Source organism: Myxine glutinosa, chromosome 7 (genome assembly GCF_964187855.1).
Source record: "Myxine glutinosa chromosome 7, kmMyxGlut1.1, whole genome shotgun sequence".
In the NCBI taxonomy this organism is placed as follows: Eukaryota; Metazoa; Chordata; class Myxini; order Myxiniformes; family Myxinidae; genus Myxine; species Myxine glutinosa.
The window spans coordinates 174,878,174-174,898,021 of record NC_136267.1 but is presented as its reverse complement, the minus strand read 5'-3'; the positions used below and the strand labels follow the sequence as shown (position 1 = coordinate 174,898,021).

General features: G+C 43.3%; 1 protein-coding gene across 1 annotated transcript in view; it reads right to left on the bottom strand.

Annotated features, from left to right (window-relative positions):
• The window catches only part of LOC137431848 (bone morphogenetic protein receptor type-2), a 136,845-nt gene that overhangs the window by 69,305 nt on the left and 47,692 nt on the right, over window positions 1-19,848 (bottom strand). The window contains exon 4 of the mRNA XM_068123607.2: window positions 5,710-5,823. Coding sequence (XP_067979708.2) covers window positions 5,710-5,823 — 114 coding nt within the window. The remainder of the gene's footprint in view (window positions 1-5,709; window positions 5,824-19,848) is intronic.

The window sequence follows — 19,848 nt, the reverse complement described above, 5'->3', positions numbered from 1 at the left end:
TGTTTCTTGATTATTTATTTTTTTGTATTAGTGACTGTCCCGATTCACCCGTAAAACGGGGTGAATAGGGACAGCCATAAAAATCCTATTTATTCCTATTTAACCCATATATGGGGTTAATAGGGACTATAAGTTGCTTTTTAAAAAAACAAGAGAACACTTTCAACCCAAATATCAACAAATCAGTGTGGTTATCAATTTTCAGCGAAAAAAGTTTCCAAACTTTTTTCAGTTTGTGTCCCTATTCACCTTGCTGTCTCTATTCACCCCCATTTTACGTTAAGTATTCACACCCTTTGCTATGACACTTGAAATTTAGCTCAGGTGCCTCCCATTTCTCTTGATCATCTTGGAGATGTTTCTACACCTTGATTGGAGTCCACCTGTGATAAATTCAATTGATTGGACATGATTTGGAAAGACACACACCTGTCTATATAAGGTCTCACAGCTGACAATACATATCAGAGCAAAAACCAAGCCATGAGGTTGAAGGAAATGCCTGCAGAGCTCAGAGACAGGATTGTGTCGAAGCACAGATCTGGGGAAGCCTACAAAAAAATCTCTGCTGCATTGAAGGTTCCCAGGAGCACAGTGGCCTCCATAATTCTTAAATGGAAGAAGTTTGGAACAACCAGGACTCTTCCTAGAGCTGGCCGCCCGGCCAAACTGAGCAATCGGGGGAGAAGGGCCTTGGTAATGGAGGTGACCAAGAACCCGATGGTCACTCTGGCTGAGCTCCAGAGATCCTGTGTGGAGATGGGAGAAATTTCCAGAAGGACAACCATCACTGCAACACTCCACCGATCTGGGCTTTATGGCAGAGTGGCCAGACGGAAGCTTCTCCTCAGTGAACGACACATGAAAGCCCAAAGAATCTTGTTTCGCACAGTCTGAGAGTCCTTTAGGTGCTTTTTTTGCAAACTCCAAGTGGGCTTTCATGTGTCGTTCACTGAGGAGAAGCTTCCGTCTGGCCACTCTGCCAATAAAGCCCAGATCGGTGGAGTGCTGCAGTAATGGTTGTCCTTCTGGAAATTTCTCCCATCTCCACACAGGATCTCTGGAGCTCAGCCAGAGTGACCATCAGGTTCTTTGTCACCTCTATTACCAAGGCCCTTCTCCCCCGATTGCTCAGTTTGGCCGGGCGGCCAGCTCTAGGAAGAGTCCTGGTTGTTCCAAACTTCTTCCATATAAGAATTATGGAGGCCACTGTGCTCTTGGGAACCTTCAATGCAGCAGAGATTTTTTTCTAGGCTTTCCCAGATCTGTGCCTCGACACAATCCTGTCTCTGAGCTCTGCAGGCAGTTCCTTCCACCTCATGGCTTGGTTTTTACTCTGATATGCATTGTCAGCTGTCAGACCTTATATAGACAGGTGTGTGCCTTTCCAAATCATGTCCAATCAATTGAATTTACCACAGGTGGACTCCAATCAAGGTGTCGAAACATCTCAAAGATGATCAAGAGAAATGTGAGGAACCTGAGCTAAATTTCAAGTGTCATAGCAAAGGGTATGAATACTTATGTAAATGTGATATTTCAGTTTTTTCTTTTTAATAAATTTGCAAAACTTTCTAAAATCCTGTTTTCTCTTTGTCATTATGGGGTATTGAGTGTAGATTGATGAGGGAAAAAATGAATTTAAACGATTTCAGCATAAGGCTGCAACATAAGAAAATGTGAAAAAAGTGAAGGGGTCTGAATACTTTCTGAATGCACTGTACCTCATGTTTGCATGGGTGGTTAGAAGCTACCCCATGTTTGGATAGTAGTTAACCCATGTCTGGATGGGTGGATAGAGGCTACCCCATGTTTGCATGGGTGGTTAGTAGCTACCCCATGTTTGGATGGGTAGATAGTAGCTACCACATGTTTGGATGGGTGGATAGTAGCTACCCCATGTTTGGATGGGTGGATAGTAGCTACCCCATGTTTGGATGGGTGGATAGTAGCTACCTCATGTTTGGATGGGTGGATAGTAGCTACCACATGTTTGGATGGGTGGATAGTAGCTACCTCATGTTTGGATGGGTGGATAGTAGCTACCCCATGTTTGGATGGGTGGATAGTAGCTACCTCATGTTTGGATGGGTGGATAGTAGCTACCTCATGTTTGGATGGGTGGATAGTAGCTACCCCATGTTTGGATGGGTGGATAGTAGCTACCTCATGTTTGGATGGGTGGATAGTAGCTACCTCATGTTTGGATGGGTGGATAGTAGCTACCCCATGTTTGGATGGGTGGATAGTAGCTACCCCATGTTTGGATGGGTGGATAGTAGCTACCTCATGTTTGGATGGGTGGATAGTAGCTACCTCATGTTTGGATGGGTGGATAGTAGCTACCCCATGTTTGGATTGGTGGATAGTAGCTACCTCATGTTTGGATGGGTGGATAGTAGCTACCCCATGTTTGGATGGGTGGATAGTAGCTACCTCATGTTTGGATGGGTGGATAGTAGCTACCACATGTTTGGATGGGTGGATAGTAGCTACCTCATGTTTGGATGGGTGGATAGTAGCTATCCCATGTTTAGATGGGTGGTTATTAGCTACCCCATGTTTGGATGGGTAGATAGTAGCTACCACATGTTTGGAGATAGTAGCTACCTCATGTTTGGATGGGTGGCTAGTAGCTACCTCATGTTTGGATGGGTAGATAGTAGCTACCTCATGTTTGGATGGGTGGATAGTAGCTACCCCATGTTTGGATGGGTGGATAGTAGCTACCCCATGTTTGGATGGGTGGATAGTAGCTACCCCATGTTTGGATGGGTGGATAGTAGCTACCCCATGTTTGGATGGGTGGATAGTAGCTACCCCATGTTTGGATGGGTGGATAGTAGCTACCTCATGTTTGGATGGGTGGATAGTAGCTACCTCATGTTTGGATGGGTGGATAGTAGCTACCCCATGTTTGGATGGGTGGATAGTAGCTACCCCATGTTTGGATGGGTGGATAGTAGCTACCCCATGTTTGGATGGGTGGATAGTAGCTACCTCATGTTTGGATGGGTGGATAGTAGCTACCTCATGTTTGGATGGGTGGATAGTAGCTATCCCATGTTTGGATGGGTGTATAGTAGCTACCCCATGTTTGGATGGGTGGATAGTAGCTACCCCATGTTTGGATGGGTGGATAGTAGCTACCCCATGTTTGGATGGGTGGATAGTAGCTACCCCATGTTTGGATGGGTGGATAATAGTTACCACATGTTTGGATGGGTGGATAGTAGCTACCTCATGTTTGGATGGGTGGATAGTAGCTACCTCATGTTTGGATGGGTGGATAGTAGCTACCCCATGTTTAGATGGGTGGTTAGTAGCTACCCCATGTTTGGATGGGTAGATAGTAGCTACCACATGTTTGGATGGGTGGATAGTAGCTACCTCATGTTTGGATGGGTGGCTAGTAGCTACACCATGTTTGGATGGGTGGATAGTATCTACCCCATGTTTAGATGGGAGATTAGTAGCTACCCCATGTTTGGATGGGTGATTGGTAACTACCCCATGTTCATGGATAAATAAATAGATAACAAAACCTACCATGAAAAACAAACATGGTACTAGTAAAGGAGCTGGTGAAATGGTGAGTCTTAAAGAGTGAATGTGATTATTTGTTGATACACACCGGTGTTAGATGTTGACATGTTACTGACGTTGTACCTCGTCAGGTGGAAGTTTTGGTTTACTGATGTTGTGATGAGATCAATGTTGAGGTGGACGTGGCTTTAAAAAGATAAAATTGCTCGTGTCTGAATGGTGACCTACAGGAAGCTGATATTGTTTTAGTTGTTGACATTCTACAGGAGTGAGACTTTGAGAATGATACTTTTGGCAAATGTGCAATTGTGGACCGCCACAATAATTGAAACCGTGAAATCCTGTTACGCACAATAAAGTGACATACAGTTGTTAGCCTGTGCTCACAAAGCGAAAAGCAGGGTTAGGCATTTGGTTGCATACGTACGTGTGGTGTGCATGTGGCGTGCATGTGGCATACGTTTGGCGTGCGTGTGGCGTACGTGTGGCGTACGTGTCGGCATTTTCAAAATTCATTTTCTCAGCAAACGTTGGTCCGATTGCCACAAAATTTTACCATAGGAGCACCTCCACCTGTATAATTTTTTATTCATAATTAGGACGTCATCGGTCACGTGGTGCAGCTGCCATCTTGGAAAAAAAAAAAAACAGTTGCACCTCTATATCTCCAAAACCACTCCATGGAAAAATCGAAACGTGGCTCAAGGTTAAAAACTCCGCATGGGGAATAAGTGTTGTTAATGATGACGTCATTGGTCCCTTAATTATGATACCATAATTCGACCGGGACAATGGTTATTAGTCTGATCGGTCTGATCAAAAAGAGCAATCCGAGATTGCCAACCCTCGCCAGGATGTATTTTCAGTTGTTTTTAAGGCTTATGTGTTAAAACAAATATGGCGGCCGAACCACGTGACCAATTACGTCATTTTTTTTTTTTTCTAAACTAATTTATTCCTAGAATATGCTCAAGAAATTTCATCTTCATCGGATGAAGTTTTGTACTTGTCGAATTATGACGTCATAATGGAGGCACCTATGACATCATTAACATATTTTATTCCCCATGGAGAGTTCTTTACAATGACCCATGTCTCGATTTTTTTCTATTCAGCGCTTTCGGAGATGTAGAGGTGCAAAGTTTATCGGTTTTTCCAAGATGGCGGCCGAACCACATGACCTATGACGTCGACAAAAACAAACAACAGGCATTTTAAGGCCATTTTCCCTACGAGAGCGGGGGTTAGCCTTGCGGTCCCCATGTCAATCTTCCCCATTTTGCCCTATTTTCTGCATCTCCCCTTGCTAACCCCCTTGCCCGCATTTCTTCTTCCACCATCTTTAGCCAAGTCTTTCTCGGTCTTCCCCGTCCTCTACGTCCTTCTACATTCATTTCCATCACTCTTCTCAACCAGTCACTTTCATAATTCCTCAACACATGACCAAACCATCTCAACCTGTTTCTCTTCACAGCATAAATCACAGGCTCTATTCCCATCATCTTTCGCAATTCATCATTTGTCTTCCGCACATCTTCCTCAACGATACTCCGCACATCCATCGAATCATTCGCATTTCCACCCTTTCCAACCTTCGTTGCTGCTCTACGTTCATTACCCATGTCTCACTCCCATAAATCATAACACTTCTCACACATGCAGCATAATGCATGCAGATCACACATGCAGCTTCTCACACATGACCTATGACGTCTAATCAACATTAAAACATTCTACAGGTGGAGTTGCACCTGTGGTGAAAATTTCCTGTCGATCGGACTAACGGTTGCAGAGATAATCATATTTATTCTGTGCGGACAAACAGACAAACAAACAGACAAACAAACAAACGGACTCAAATGCAATACCCTCTCCTCTGGCGAGGGTAATAATATGATACAATTTTGCCATAATTGCAGTATGAGTGTTAATAATGCTTAGTAATTGTATGGTAAGATTTGAAACAAATTGTAGGATAGGCCATTAGAGTCTAAACACGTAAAACCATCATGGACCCAAGAGTAATACTGTGAGTAACAACTTGTTAAGGTTTTGTGTGCTTCATTACCTTCATACAAACATTTTTACAATCCTTAGGTAATTCGTTCTCAGATTCACAGTCCAACTCCTCACAATTCTCAGATTCACTTTGACTGAACTTACTGGTGCAAACACGAAACGCTAAGAATCCAGCAGCAACGACCATGGCTAAAGAGCACAGGGAAGCCAATACAATGACCACAATCTCTTCCTTGTAGTATTTCAGGCTATGTGACACTGGAAAAAGATGGGAAGAGGGAAGAGGTAGAGAGAAATAAAAATATCATCATCATCATTATCATCATGTACAGAGCGTTGGTGCTACTGAAACATTGGAGAGTTGGTGCTGCCCTATGTAGAGCGTTGGTGCTTCCGAAATGGTTACTTGGCTAAAATCCTGTTTGGAGACCACTCAAATCAGGAGGTGAGGGCAGGAATTTGTAATTTGATCACGGTGTCGGTGATAGCTCACCTACTCTTCAGGAAGGACACCGTAGGATCATTAATGTCCACCAAATAATGCTGGCAGACAGGACGCCCATTTAACGTCCATTAGAGGGACGGCACAGACATTGATGAATCAGACTACCTGTGAAACACCAGGATGACAGTTTATAGCTAGGTTGGGATTCAAACCTCAGCTGGACCGCTTCGAGGTGAGTGTGTGTACCTCTAGGCCATCCTGCCAGCCAAATAAAATATACATATATATATAACAAAAAGGATGAAAAAAAACAAAGTCAGAGAGACATCAGATAGCGATAAATCAATATTTTGAGGAAGGAAGGAAACCAAATTGATCATTTTATTATCAAACTGGAGCATCAAAAGCCCAGAAATTTGCTTAGCTGCTTCACCAAGTACACATCATAGTGACCCATACTTATGTAGCAATTCACTTTCATTATTTATTTCCAGTCGAGACTCATGGATGAGCCTCATTTTTTGTTTACAATTTACAATAAATATTCCATATCACCATCACATTGCTTCAAGCAAATCCAATGGCATATTTCAGTTACTGCAATACTTTATTTTACAACAGCATTCACCACATGCTATGGTCTGAAACAATGTTCACATCAGTAAGTAATTACATCTGTTCCCTTGATTATGGAATGATCTTTCTGAAGTTGTTTTTACGTATGGCACACAAATTAAATAAATAAATTAAGGTTTTTACATATGGAACTTGTTTTATGAAATGCATCTCATCATCCTTTATATACATTGTATTTCAGGATTATCAATAAACATTGCTCATTAATTGGGGTTGTTAGTTTACAAGCAGCTGAAAGTTGAACTTGCACGTATTATATGCAGCATTTGGCTGACAAGATGGCCTAAAAATATGCAAGCTCACCTCTAAGCCGTCTAGTCTGGGTTAAATCCCAACCCAGCTATAAAATGTCATCCTGATGTTTCACAGGCAGGGCGATTCATCAATGTGTGATACATCCCGCAGATGGACGTTAAACTGGGCGTCCCGCCTGCCGGCATGGGTTGGTGTCCAACGCGAAGAGTAGGCGAGCTATCGCCGGCAACCTGATCAAATTACAAATTGCTGCCCTGACATACAGAGGGCACTGCATCAGCAGCACAGCGGCACCCTCAGCCAACGATGCCACCCCGCAGCCTTGTGCTGCATATGAAAGAAGAAGATATGCAGCATTAATGATGGAAAGTTTTTGGCAGGTGTCATGCAATAGGTAATTAAACACAAATAATAACATGATGAAGTAAATACGGAGAGTCGAACAACCTTGCAATGACTGCACTTTCACGACATCACCCAGAACAGGTGGTGGTAGGTAGATTATCCCCAGCCTGAAGGTTGTTAACGAGCCAGCTGGTTTTTTTCCTGACAACCCAATAGATTCTCAGCAGTTTACATGAAACCAACTTCATTTATTTATCCCAAATATTGTGGTCTTCAGATGGAATTGAACTCAACTTATTGAATTGAACAGATGGAAAGTCGGTTCAGAGTCTTCACCAATAAGCCATCAATGCCAATTTGGCCACACGGATCATGGCCACAAAAGACTGAAAGTCTAACAGCGGCGAAGCCGGGCTTGTAAAATATTATAAACCACAAACACGTATGATTAGCTTTTTAAACAGTCGCTAATGCTGCTCATAACATTAAACAAAGAAATTTGGAGGAATCCCGATATCCGTCAGGTACATTTTACTTACAAAACTGAGGGAAGATCTACTGTAATCTATATACCTCAGAAGGGTTAGGGTTAATAACATGCTACAAAAAAACCGAGGTGAAATCCTTACTTCCGCAGTTGTTAGTACAGTACACCGCTTTATCATCGATTCATGAACCATAAACCTCTTCAATCCATTAACTTTGTATTCGCGACATTGGGATTATAGTGTTATGGTCATATTTACTATATTATTATTATTATTACGAAAACGATACTACTGAAACGATACTACTGTATTGTTGCGGATATGAGGATGGTATTTTTTTTATTGTGTGCTTTATTATTATTATTGTCTATTCTGCGCCTCCTGCCTCCAGAGTTGTGTAAAGGTAAAAAGGGCGTCCCGGTAGTTAATTCCATGAAACACCACATTAAAGGACACTATAATACCCTTGTTCAGTAGTTTATATCCTTATTATGTGTTTTAGGGTAAGGCCTTGTCTTCCATTAACATGACACTCCATTGTACCAAGTGAGAGATAGATTCCCTTCATTCCCATTCCCAAAAACCTCCATTTCCCCGTTCGTAATGGCCAAGCCTCAAATTGGCAATTACATCCCCTCCAATTGCCGCCATTGACCACGAGGCAGGGTTGGGGAAGAAAGGCGGGTCCCCACCTCGTCATAGAGGGGAGGAGTGAGTCAGCCCCACTCAACCAACCACGAATAAGGGGTTGGACTTGGAGAGGGTGTGGAGAGAATCATCAAGGAGGTTTGCGAAGGTTGAGGGGCGGGGCCTATATAACCCGCCGCGGGACGTTCCCCAAAGAGAGTTGCAAAAAGGTCCAAGGCTGAGCTGAGCTGCGTGGTGAGGTGCAAAGCAAAGAGCTGGGTCGTCAGAGGAGAAGAGAGTGGCAAAAAGGTCCAAGGCAGATGAGCTGAGAAGAGAGATGAGCTATGACAAGAGCTGAGTTGTGAGGTCCAAAAGCAGAAGATCATCCAGGGAAGCACAAAGCCTGCTATTCGTCACCTTGCTCGCCAGCAGCAGCGTCTACAGCAGTGACAAGACTCGACAGCCGTTCGGGGCCTGGACGGCAGTTTGGAGCAGGGCCGCGAAGAAATGGCGGCTGCCCAACGCGCGGATCGTGCTGCCGGACCCATTGGACTTTCCTCTCCTTCCAGCCATTCCTGCCTGCAAGTTCCCCATTTGCGTATGTGAGTTTGTTTTGTTTGTTCTGTCCTGGGTAGGTAATTAAGTCTGTATAAGCTAGTAATTTGCACTGTGTCACCTGCTTTTTTTCATGTCCCCTGTAAATAACAGTGACTGCTCTTTTTGCTTATGTGTGTGTAAATAATAAACCCCGTTACTCTTCTGTACGTCTTCTTCTTCTGCCTCTTGGCATTCGTCGTCTTAGTCTTTTCCATATTGAATAGCTGTGGTGCGATACGGCCAACGTCTGGGTGAATCGGGTGAGTCGGGGAAAAACTGTTCGGCCGCGGTGCCTCCGCTCGGTAAATAACATCTAATCCGCGGACCATAACAGTATTAAGAAACCTGGACTTAATTTGTCCGAAGCGGCCTGAAGATGAGGCCTGAAGCCTAAGGCCTATACTTACCATATTGTTGGAAGAGCCATAACGCCGATGCTTTTGATATTTAATGGTCATTATAACAATCGGTTTGTTTGTGTTTCACACTGAATGAAAAACGTTTGGTAGAGCATGGAGATTGTGATATGTGACAGGTTCGACGATATGTTCGGCCTGAATGAAATTGGAATCAAAATGCCGGAGTGTGGAGAGTCAGCCTCATGTCAAAGTAATGACATCCTCATTACCGCCGTAATGACATCTGACGTAATCACATCACCCTGTCATGTGACCAGATCCTCAGCTCTGATTGGTATACGTTTGAGGGGACATACATACATACATATGGACAGACAAACACTGTTCTCGACGGCTTTGCCTTATGGGCTACGCTGTAAAAACGCCTCTCTAGAAAACTTTGTCATTTTGCACATAATTTTATTTTTATTATGTTGAAGGTTCCAGTCACGGACTCTATAGTCCTCATTGAGGCCAGGCCTTACCTAAAATAAAATGGCTGCATTAATAAATGTGAGAAAATAAAATTAAAGAGAGAGAATATAAAGGTGAGGAGTGACAATTAGTAAAAAAAAGAAGTGTATGATGAAAAGTGTATGTTGTATGTTTGTAAGAAAGAGATTAAGGTGGTGACCGGGACCATCTTACACTCTCCGTGTCAGGATTGCTGGTCTTACTTTCTGTCTCACTCAAACTATAGTTACTGGGCTAGCTTTAAATCAGTCATCAACGATGCTAGCTTATTTGGGCCTCCAGCCTATCAAACACACATCTCAACACCCTGCAGACCATACAAAACAAAGCCCTCCGCATCATCACAGGTTGCACATCAACAACACCCATCGAGCTGTGTTTTATTCTAAAAATCAAAGAAGACTTTGACATAAGAGGTGCACAGTTCCTTGCAACGGCAAATGCCAACCATAATCACCCATGCCACTACGTGTACAACCACCCACCGGCCCCTCTACACATTAAGACAACACCACAAAATACACCACTGTGACATCCATCATAACATCCCCCACCAAACAACGGAAACTCCAAAAAAACACATCCACACCCACATCACCATAAACGCAATAAACAACCTGGGTCTGAAGAGTATCTTGGGTACAACCCCCCCCCCTTGCACCCCCTCAATCGATGACACAGAGGAACTATTCCCCAGGTCGGATTGTGTTCACCTTTCACACCTTCATTGTGGACATCATCCTCAACCTTTACAGTACAAACATAGACTCGTCGACACCAATGACGACACCTGCAACCGCTGCCAGGCCGCTCCACACACAATAAAACATATCATGGAAGACTGTGTGGTCCTGGCTTCACGTAGGCAAGAGCACAACATCTTTGATGCGAGGGATCTCTGGGTCACTCCTGTGAGATCGACCGACTATCTCCATGCCACTGGTCTGACCAGAACTGACTGGGGCAACACAACAACAACAACAACAACAACAACAAACCGCCATGCAGCATATCCAGAAAACATAGGTGCAATACCCCTGGCGCTCACCTGTTAGAATAAACAGTATACTGCACTGACTAAAGGTATTTAAAACCAATTTCAATTGTTGCTGGAAGACAGGGCAGCATATAGAATCATACTAACATAATCATGAGACTTTAAACAAACAAACAAAAAAATACATATTTTGGGAGGCAATCCCCCCTCCCCCAAACCCGTATACCTCCTCCGACCCCGATTTTTCTAATGCCTTGAACAAACATTGGTACATCACGGGTGATGAAGGTTGTGGTGAAGTTTCATCGAGATTGCACGTGTCGTTTCTGAAGGAAAAAAAACAAATACATGTTTGGGGTCAAACATGGACCCACTTTAACCCTGATAAACCCCCTTAGACCCCGATCTTTTAAAATGCCATGAACAAACTTGTCACAACACAACAAATATAATTTGTGCCAAGTTTGGTCACAATCCCTTCAGTGGTTTCGGATAAGTTGCAAGTGTTTACGGACGGACTGACGGACGGACGACGCGCCATCGCATAAGCTCCCCTGAACTTTGTACCAGGTGAGCTAAAAATAAGAAACCTTGTCATCAAACAAATGGTCTTTCAGTGCAAGAAAGACCCATACTCTTACTTTGTCCCTCCAAGAGGACTGGCAGGCAAATCACCTAATGTATTTGTGTGGGCAGGCTCTGGAACAGGAACAACCTCAAGAGCTCCTGGGTCTCACTATCAATTCTAACCAGACTTGGGCAGGTTATATCCCCAAAATGGCCTCCAAAGCCAGCTACCAACCACCTTGGAATTCTCAACAGGGCCAAGTCCTCCATCTGCTATCTTCAGCTTGCAACTGTATAGAAAACCTTCATTCAGAGTATCATGGAATATGGCTATGCATTATAGACTAGTGCTGGTGCTTCCCATCTTGACTCTTTTGAGGTCTTGGAGTCAAAGGCAATCTGAGATCTGCGTCTCAGAGTTCACTCATTGCTACTCCTTGGTTGTACTGTAATCTTCCACAGAAGAAAAAAAACCCATCAGTTTTTAAACGACTCTATTCTGGCTTTGCTTACCCTGCACTCTCACCCCTTTGCCCAATCTCTGCCCCTACAGGTCACATTCCTTATTCTCGAAACACTTTCCTTGTTATCTTCCCCAAGTAGGTTGGTGGTCTTTCTGTCTTCTACCGACTCCTCTCCAGCCTTGCTCCCCCAGCTCTCTCTGGGCTCTGTCCCAAAAAATTCCTACAGGTCGCACAAGATCTGCCTGCAACATTCTTATGGTTAAACTGCCAAAATCAAGACTCTCTGCTCACCTTCACTCTTTCATTCCTCTTTTCTCCCGCCTCTGGAACAAACTCCCTCACTCTCTTCAATCCCACTCCTCCCTTCAGGTCTTTAAAACAGCTGTTCACCACCATCTCTTATCTTCCCCGATCCAAAACCTTGATCTTTTCTACCCCCGCTAATTTCACCCCAGATCCACTTTTTTGAAATACAGACTCCTTTCCTGGAGGTCCTTGCAGTGTCCTTGTGTTTTATACTTCTCCCACCCACCCCCCACCCCCCTTCCGACGCCTCCCCCCCTAAGCCCTCTCCCTCTCACAGATCTCCCGATGTCCCTGCTCTCAAATGTTGTGTTTGTGCTTCCCCTTCTCTCCCCATCTTGTCTACCGCTACCCTTATTATGTGGTTTGTGTGTCTGTTTGATTTTTTTAGTGTGATAAATGTTAGCTCTTTCACGAGCCTTGATCCTGTATACAAAAAAAAATTTAATAATAATTTTTTTTAAAGTATAAACTAAATATTCACCTCCATTTTTTCATACTCCTTATCTATTGCCTGCGGAGCTCTCTTCTTGAGTCTATGGTCTCAAAGCCTTCCTGCCCAGATTTCCAGTCTCCTGCCCACAGCCACCTCACTGACTCTCCCATTTCAAGCACCAAATCCATATTTTCACCCTTCTGAAATTTTGCTCCTTTGGTTGTGGTGAATATGTTTCTAGTTATCCTTCTGTTTTGCCTTTGGCCTGTTTTCTGTGTTAATCCATTAAAGTGTCAATGCAGCCTCATGCTGAGATGTCAATACTTGGAACGGCCATGATTACACTACATCCAGGGAAGGAGGCAAACTGTGCAAAAATGAAAGCCCTTTCAATAAGACACTAATATTAATAATATAATGTACTAGGTGTGCCAACCCATTGCTTCACTGACTGATTTAATAAAAAAGACAGCATGTTGAACTTCACAAATGGATTGCCATGTCCATCTGTGAATTCCAATGAGAATGTAAAATTAACTAAAATGCATGAAGAATTCTCTTTTATAACACAATTGCTGCTGTCATTACTGTGGCTGTTGTTGCTCGTGTTCTTATTCCGTGTACATTATATATTTTCTATTACTTCAAGAAATATTACGATACATAATCCTATCAACCGAAGAACAACTCCAGCAAGCATCACAAAGGTGAATCAAATGGAGATGAAATTTATGGAGACATTTCCCTTGTGGCCCAATGATGCTAGTTCTCACATCAAGAATCCTGAAGACTTAGCATTCCTGGAATCTATGAAGACAGATCGCTGTGCAACATTTGGCTGCCAAGATAAACTGTTGGCAGATAAGATGCAGCGTAAAGTGAACCGTGAGGTAAAAGAATCAGAGAGGCGAGCAAGTATGGAGCTGGAGTTCAACATAAATACTACAACCACTGTGTATATTACATATAATTTTGTTTGTTCCTCCAGTCATTCCAAAGGGTCGCTGCTGTCATCTACCTTTTTAAACCGTGTGTATTTGTCTGTCCCCAATCATAAGGGGGACAGACAAGCATCCCAAACAGCATTTCACTTCCGAGTTCTTATTTGACAGGAAACTCATGTACTGTATTATGTTGACACTTGAGCAACGAGAACGACACTCAGTAGAGAGCATACCTCCGCCTGATTGGCCATATCACTCAATGGTGAAGAATCACTTAAAAAATTATACTGGCTGGATCCGGATCCGGATCTTCACCAAAATTGAAACGATTCTTCCTTGTCACACACATAACCTGTCCAACAAGTTTCCCCCAAATCCGTACACAACTTTTTGAGATATCCTGCTATGTATCGTTTTTGGCCCTATTTCCCAATGGTGAAAAATCACTTTAAAAATTCTTCTAGCCGGATCCGAATCTGGATCTTCACCAAAATATAAGCATTTTGTCCTTGTCACATACGCTACAATTCTGACAAATTTCGTCCGATTCCGTCCACAACTTTCTGGGATATGTTGTTCACAAACGGACAAACGGACAGACAGGAGTGAAAACATAACCTCTATCCAACTTTGGTGGCGGGGGTAATTACGGCTTATGTATTATTGTTACTAGCATGACTCGGCGCGCTCCCCGCGCCTCACCACACGTCATTTCAGAGGGGTAGGCATCTTTGACCATTTCGGTGTCTTTTGGGTCTTCATGGTGTTTTGGGTCTTCAGGGTATTTTGGATCCTATGGGCTCATAAGGGTATTTTGGGTCTTTAAGGTGTTTTGAGTCTTCATGGTCTTTTGGGTCTTTGGTGTCTTCAGAGGCTTTGGGGTCTTCGGTGTCTTTTGGGTCTTCAGGGGCTTTTGGGTCTTTAAGGGTCGTTTGGTTCTTCTTCGTCTTTTGGTTCTTCTTGGTCTTTTGGCGTCTTTTGGGTCTTCGGGGTGTTTTGGGTCTTCGGTTGTTTTGGGTCTTCAGGGTCTTCGGGGTGTTTCGGCTTTTCGGGGTGTTTTGGGTCTTCGGGTATTCAGGGTCTTTTTGAGCCTCAGGGCCTTGAAGGGTATTTGGGGTGTTTTGGGTCTTTGGGGGGTCTTCAGGGTATTTTAGGTCTTCTGGGGTCTTGTGGTCTGAAGGGTCTTGGGGGAATTAAAGGGTCGTCAAAGGTCTGAGGGGTGTCAGCAGTCTTAACGCAATTAAGAGGGTGGTAATTTAATATGAAGAAGAAGAAGATGTTTTCGTCGCATATAAACATACATACATAGCGACATACATAACCATATACGTTTGCTCTATTATAATAAGATTTATGGTTATGCATTAATTGAAAATTTTGATGAAGAGAACTATTCAATGGCTTCCATATCAAGGTTTCACCTACAGACATAAAACCCCCAGGACAGTTCGGATAAATAAGATTTATGGTGCTTGGTTTATATCATGGAAATACTAGAACGGCACTCGGTAGAGCTCTTACTTCCGCCAGGCTGAACAGTTTACCTTTTGTATCCCACAGATAGGCCGGATCTCAATCTTCACCTGAACCAAAATCGAATCGGCTTGTTCTTGTCACATAACCAAACTCATCCACGTAGTTTTGTCATAACAATTGTCCACATCTTTGAGATATCGTGAGCTATATATTGTTTTTGGCCCCATTTCTGAATGGTGAAGAATCACTAAAAAAAAAAGTAATTCTCGCATCCGGATCCAGATTCGGATCTTCACCAAAATTGGATTGATTTGTCCTGGTCACACAAACAATCTGTTCACCGAGTTTTGTCTGAATCTGTCCATAAGGTTTTAAGATATCCTGCTGACAGACAGACAGACAGACAGACAGACAGACAGGGGTGAAAACATCACCTTCGTCCACCTTCGGTAGTGGAGTGAAGTTAAAAAAAATTGAACACAAAGTAAATGAATAGGTAAACTTCAAGTATTTGTAGGGCGTTTCCCTGTTGAAAATGCGCAATTTCATTTCATTCAATAGACATTTCTACCTATTGTATTCAATTACTAATTCACACATAATTGGCGCTAAACCTTGACAAAACTGACAGTAGCTTGTCTAAACCACATCCTAATTAGTCAGTGGTTATGAAAGATGGTCAATAGCCGGCCAATTTCAAACGCAATCCAACATGATCAAATCTCAGAGATACAACATATATTATGGTCCTCGTAGTTCTTTCACAAATTCCCTTTGGAAAACATGGATTTCCGTTTACTATTTTCACATTTGTGGAAGTGCATTCAACACAAAGCCTCATGCCGTCCATCTGCAGTACTCTACAAAGAGCTCAAATCAATAGGAGATGTGTCTAAGTGATTCACCTTACCATTCAAAAGCATCCATTTACTGCAACCAAGGTTATAATATACAGTACAACTTATTTTGAGTGACTTTTCAAGATCAGTTTTATTTTGCGACATTGTTCATAGTAAAAAGGAAAAAAATTGTCAAGGAAAACAACCATTGCCAGAGAAAACCACACTACTGCATATTATTGGAAATAAATAGCACCGCAAAGCGGGCGTAACCCCTCAGCCTACGCATGGTGGAAGCCAATTTCAAGATGGCTGCCGTGGCGACCATATTGAAAATCTCAGCGCACCCATTTTCGAAAGGAACCTTCCTCTACTCAACCCCAACACACACTGCAAAAATGGATTTAATCGGACAAGCCGTTCTGCTTGAAATTTATGGAAACCAATTTCAAGATGGCTGCCGTGGCGGCCATATTGAAAATCGCAGCACGCCAATGAGCCTTCCTCTACTCAACCCCAACACACACTGCAAAAATGGATTTAATCGGACAAGCCATTCTGCTCGAAATTGATGGAAACCAATTTCAAGATGGCTGCCGGGGTGGCCATATTGAAAATTGCAGCGCACCCATTTTCGAAAGGAACCTTCCTGTACTCAACCCCAACACACACAGCAAAAATGGATTTAATCGGACAAGCCGTTCTCCTTGAAATTGACGGAAACCAAAAGTTGACGGATGCCCGGACGACAATACCCCTTAGCCCAATTAAGGCAAATACAACAGCGTGTGAAGGCAAATACAACAGCGTGTGAAGGCAAATACAACAGCGTGTGAAGGCAAAAACAACAGCGTGTGAAGGCAAAAACAACCGCGTGTGAAGGCAAAAACAACAGCGTGTGAAGGCCAAAACCACAGCGTGTGAAGGCCAAAACCACAGCGTGTGAAGGCAAAAACCACAGCGTGTGAAGGCAAAAACAACAGCGTGTGAAGGCAAAAACAGCGTGTGAGGGCAAAAACAACAGCGTGTGAGAGCAAAAACAACAGCGTGTGAGGGCAAAAACAACAGCGTGAGAGGGCAAAAACAACAGCGTGAGGGCAAAAACAACAGCGTGAGGGCAAAAACAACAGCGTGAGAGGGCAAAAACAACAGCGTGAGGGGGCAAAAACAACAGCGTGTGAGGGCAAAAACAACAGCGTGAGAGGGCAAAAACAACAGCGTGAGAGGGCAAAAACAACAGCGTGAGGGCAAAAACAACAGCGTGAGAGGGCAAAAACAACAGCGTGAGGGCAAAAACAACAGCGTGAGAGGGCAAAAACAACAGCGTGAGAGGGCAAAAACAACAGCGTGTGAAGGCAAAAACAACAGCGTGTGAAGGCAAAAACAACAGCGTGTGAAGGCCAAAACCACAGCGTGTGAAGGCCAAAACCACAGCGTGTGAAGGCAAAAACCACAGCGTGTGAAGGCAAAAACAACAGCGTGTGAAGGCAAAAACAGCGTGTGAGGGCAAAAACAACAGCGTGTGAGAGCAAAAACAACAGCGTGTGAGGGCAAAAACAACAGCGTGAGAGGGCAAAAACAACAGCGTGAGAGGGCAAAAACAACAGCGTGAGGGCAAAAACAACAGCGTGAGAGGGCAAAAACAACAGCGTGAGGGGGCAAAAACAACAGCGTGTGAGGGCAAAAACAACAGCGTGAGAGGGCAAAAACAACAGCGTGAGAGGGCAAAAACAACAGCGTGAGGGCAAAAACAACAGCGTGAGAGGGCAAAAACAACAGCGTGAGGGCAAAAACAACAGCGTGAGAGGGCAAAAACAACAGCGTGAGAGGGCAAAAACAACAGCGTGAGAGGGCAAAAACAACAGCGTGAGAGGGCAAAAACAACAGCGTGAGAGGGCAAAAACAGCGTGAGGGCAAAAACAGCGTGAGGGCAAAAACAACAGCGTGAGGGCAAAAACAACAGCGTGAGGGCAAAAACAACCGCGTGAGGGGGCAAAAACAACAGCGTGAGAGGGCAAAAACAACAACGTGAGAGGGCAAAAACAACAGCGTGAGAGGGCAAAAACAACAGCGTGAGGGGGCAAAAACAACAGCGTGAGGGGGCAAAATCAACAGCGTGAGAGGGCAAAAACAACAGCGTGAGAGGGCAAAAACAACAGCGTGAGAGGGCAAAAACAACAGCGTGAGAGGGCAAAAACAACAGCATGAGAGGGCAAAAACAACAGCGTGAGAGGGCAAAAACAACAGCGTGAGGGCAAAAACAACAGCGTGAGGGCAAAAACAGCGTGAGGGCAAAAACAACAGCGTGAGGGCAAAAACAACAGCGTGAGGGCAAAAACAACAGCGTGAGGGCAAAAACAACAGCGTGGGAAGGCAAAAACAACCACGTGGGAAGGCAAAAACAACAGCGTGAGAAGGCAAAAACAACAGCATGAGAAAGCAAAAACAACAGCGTGACAAGGCAAAAACAACAGCGTGAGAAGGCAAAAACAGCGTGAGGACAAAAACAACCACGTGAGGACAAAAATAACAGTATGAGAGGACAAAAATAACAGCGTGCGAAGGCAAAAACAACAGCCGGCAAGGCAAAAACAACAGCGTGGGAAGGCAAAAACAGCGTGAGAAGGCAAAAACAACAGCGTGGGAAGGCAAAAACAACAGTGTGAGAAGGCAAAAACAACAGCCGGCAAGGCAAAAACAGCGTGGGAAGGCAAAAACAAGTGTGGGAAGGCAAAAACAACAGCGTGAGAAGGCAAAAACAACAGCGCGAGAAGGCAAAAACAACTGCGTGGGAAGGCAAAAACAACAGTGCGAGGAAATAAAAACAACAGTGTGAGGAAGCAATCACACAAAGTCTAATAAACATATCAAAAATGTCCAAAATGTCAAGGGCATCCAAAATGTAAAATAACAACACAAACAGAAATGAAGCAAGCCAACGGTTGCTCAAGTTGAAATAAAGGTCATGGGAAATATCTCAATAGCCACGGGCATAACAAGGTGCTACAGCAAGGAGGAAAACAACCAAAGAAGAGGTTTTGGCAGATGGGTGTTTGGCATATGGCAGATAAAATGAAACAATGCACAGAGGCTCACAAATCATAAAATATGTGAAGAATCTGAAAACTCCGAGCACGAGCAAGCCCAGACTCACACTTGCTCCCATATCTCCATGCACCTGTTCCCATTTACATTTCCCAGGAGCAAAACACCTGCAGAAACTCTCGTCACGAAAGGCATCCATCATTTCCTTGAGCTCAATAACACAACTTCACATTTATACTGTACATAACATACAAATGCTCCCAAATATTTATCGGCTCTATTTTATCGAAAAAAAATAAATAATCAAGCTATTACTTTGGTTTCTTTTTTAATGGCTACTATAAATCTACATTATCATTTGGTCATCACTGTAGGCAAAATAAGATAAATTGTCAATTTAAGCACACAAAGTCACGTGAAAAAGTAAGTACACCCCATGTAAAGTTTTGACTTTTTCAACATATTTCAACATACAGCTATTTGATCTTCATTTCAACAATATTGATAGATAAAGGTGATGTAATATGGCAAATATCATGAAACATTTACATTTTGTAGTCCATTGTATAATTTAAATAAACATAAATGCAAATTTCGCATGTGGAAAATAAGTACACCCCTACATTTATCACTACTTCAAATACCTAATATTAGAATCAGGTGCACCAGGCTCAGGTGCAAATGATTAGAACATCGTTAGAGAGGATCTTGGAGGAACCTGTCTTATTTAAACCTCAGCCATTTAGTTTGGTTTGCTCTTTGTTGTTGAAGTGTGCGGCGTCACCATGCCTAGATAAAAAGTGCTCTCTGAGGCCTTCAGAAAGAAGGTTATAGATGCCTACGAGTCTGGGAAGGGATTTAAAAAGATCTCCAAACAATTTGAAATCAATTATTCGACTGTCCGGAAGATCATCTACAAGTGGAGAAGATTCCAAACAACTGCCAAC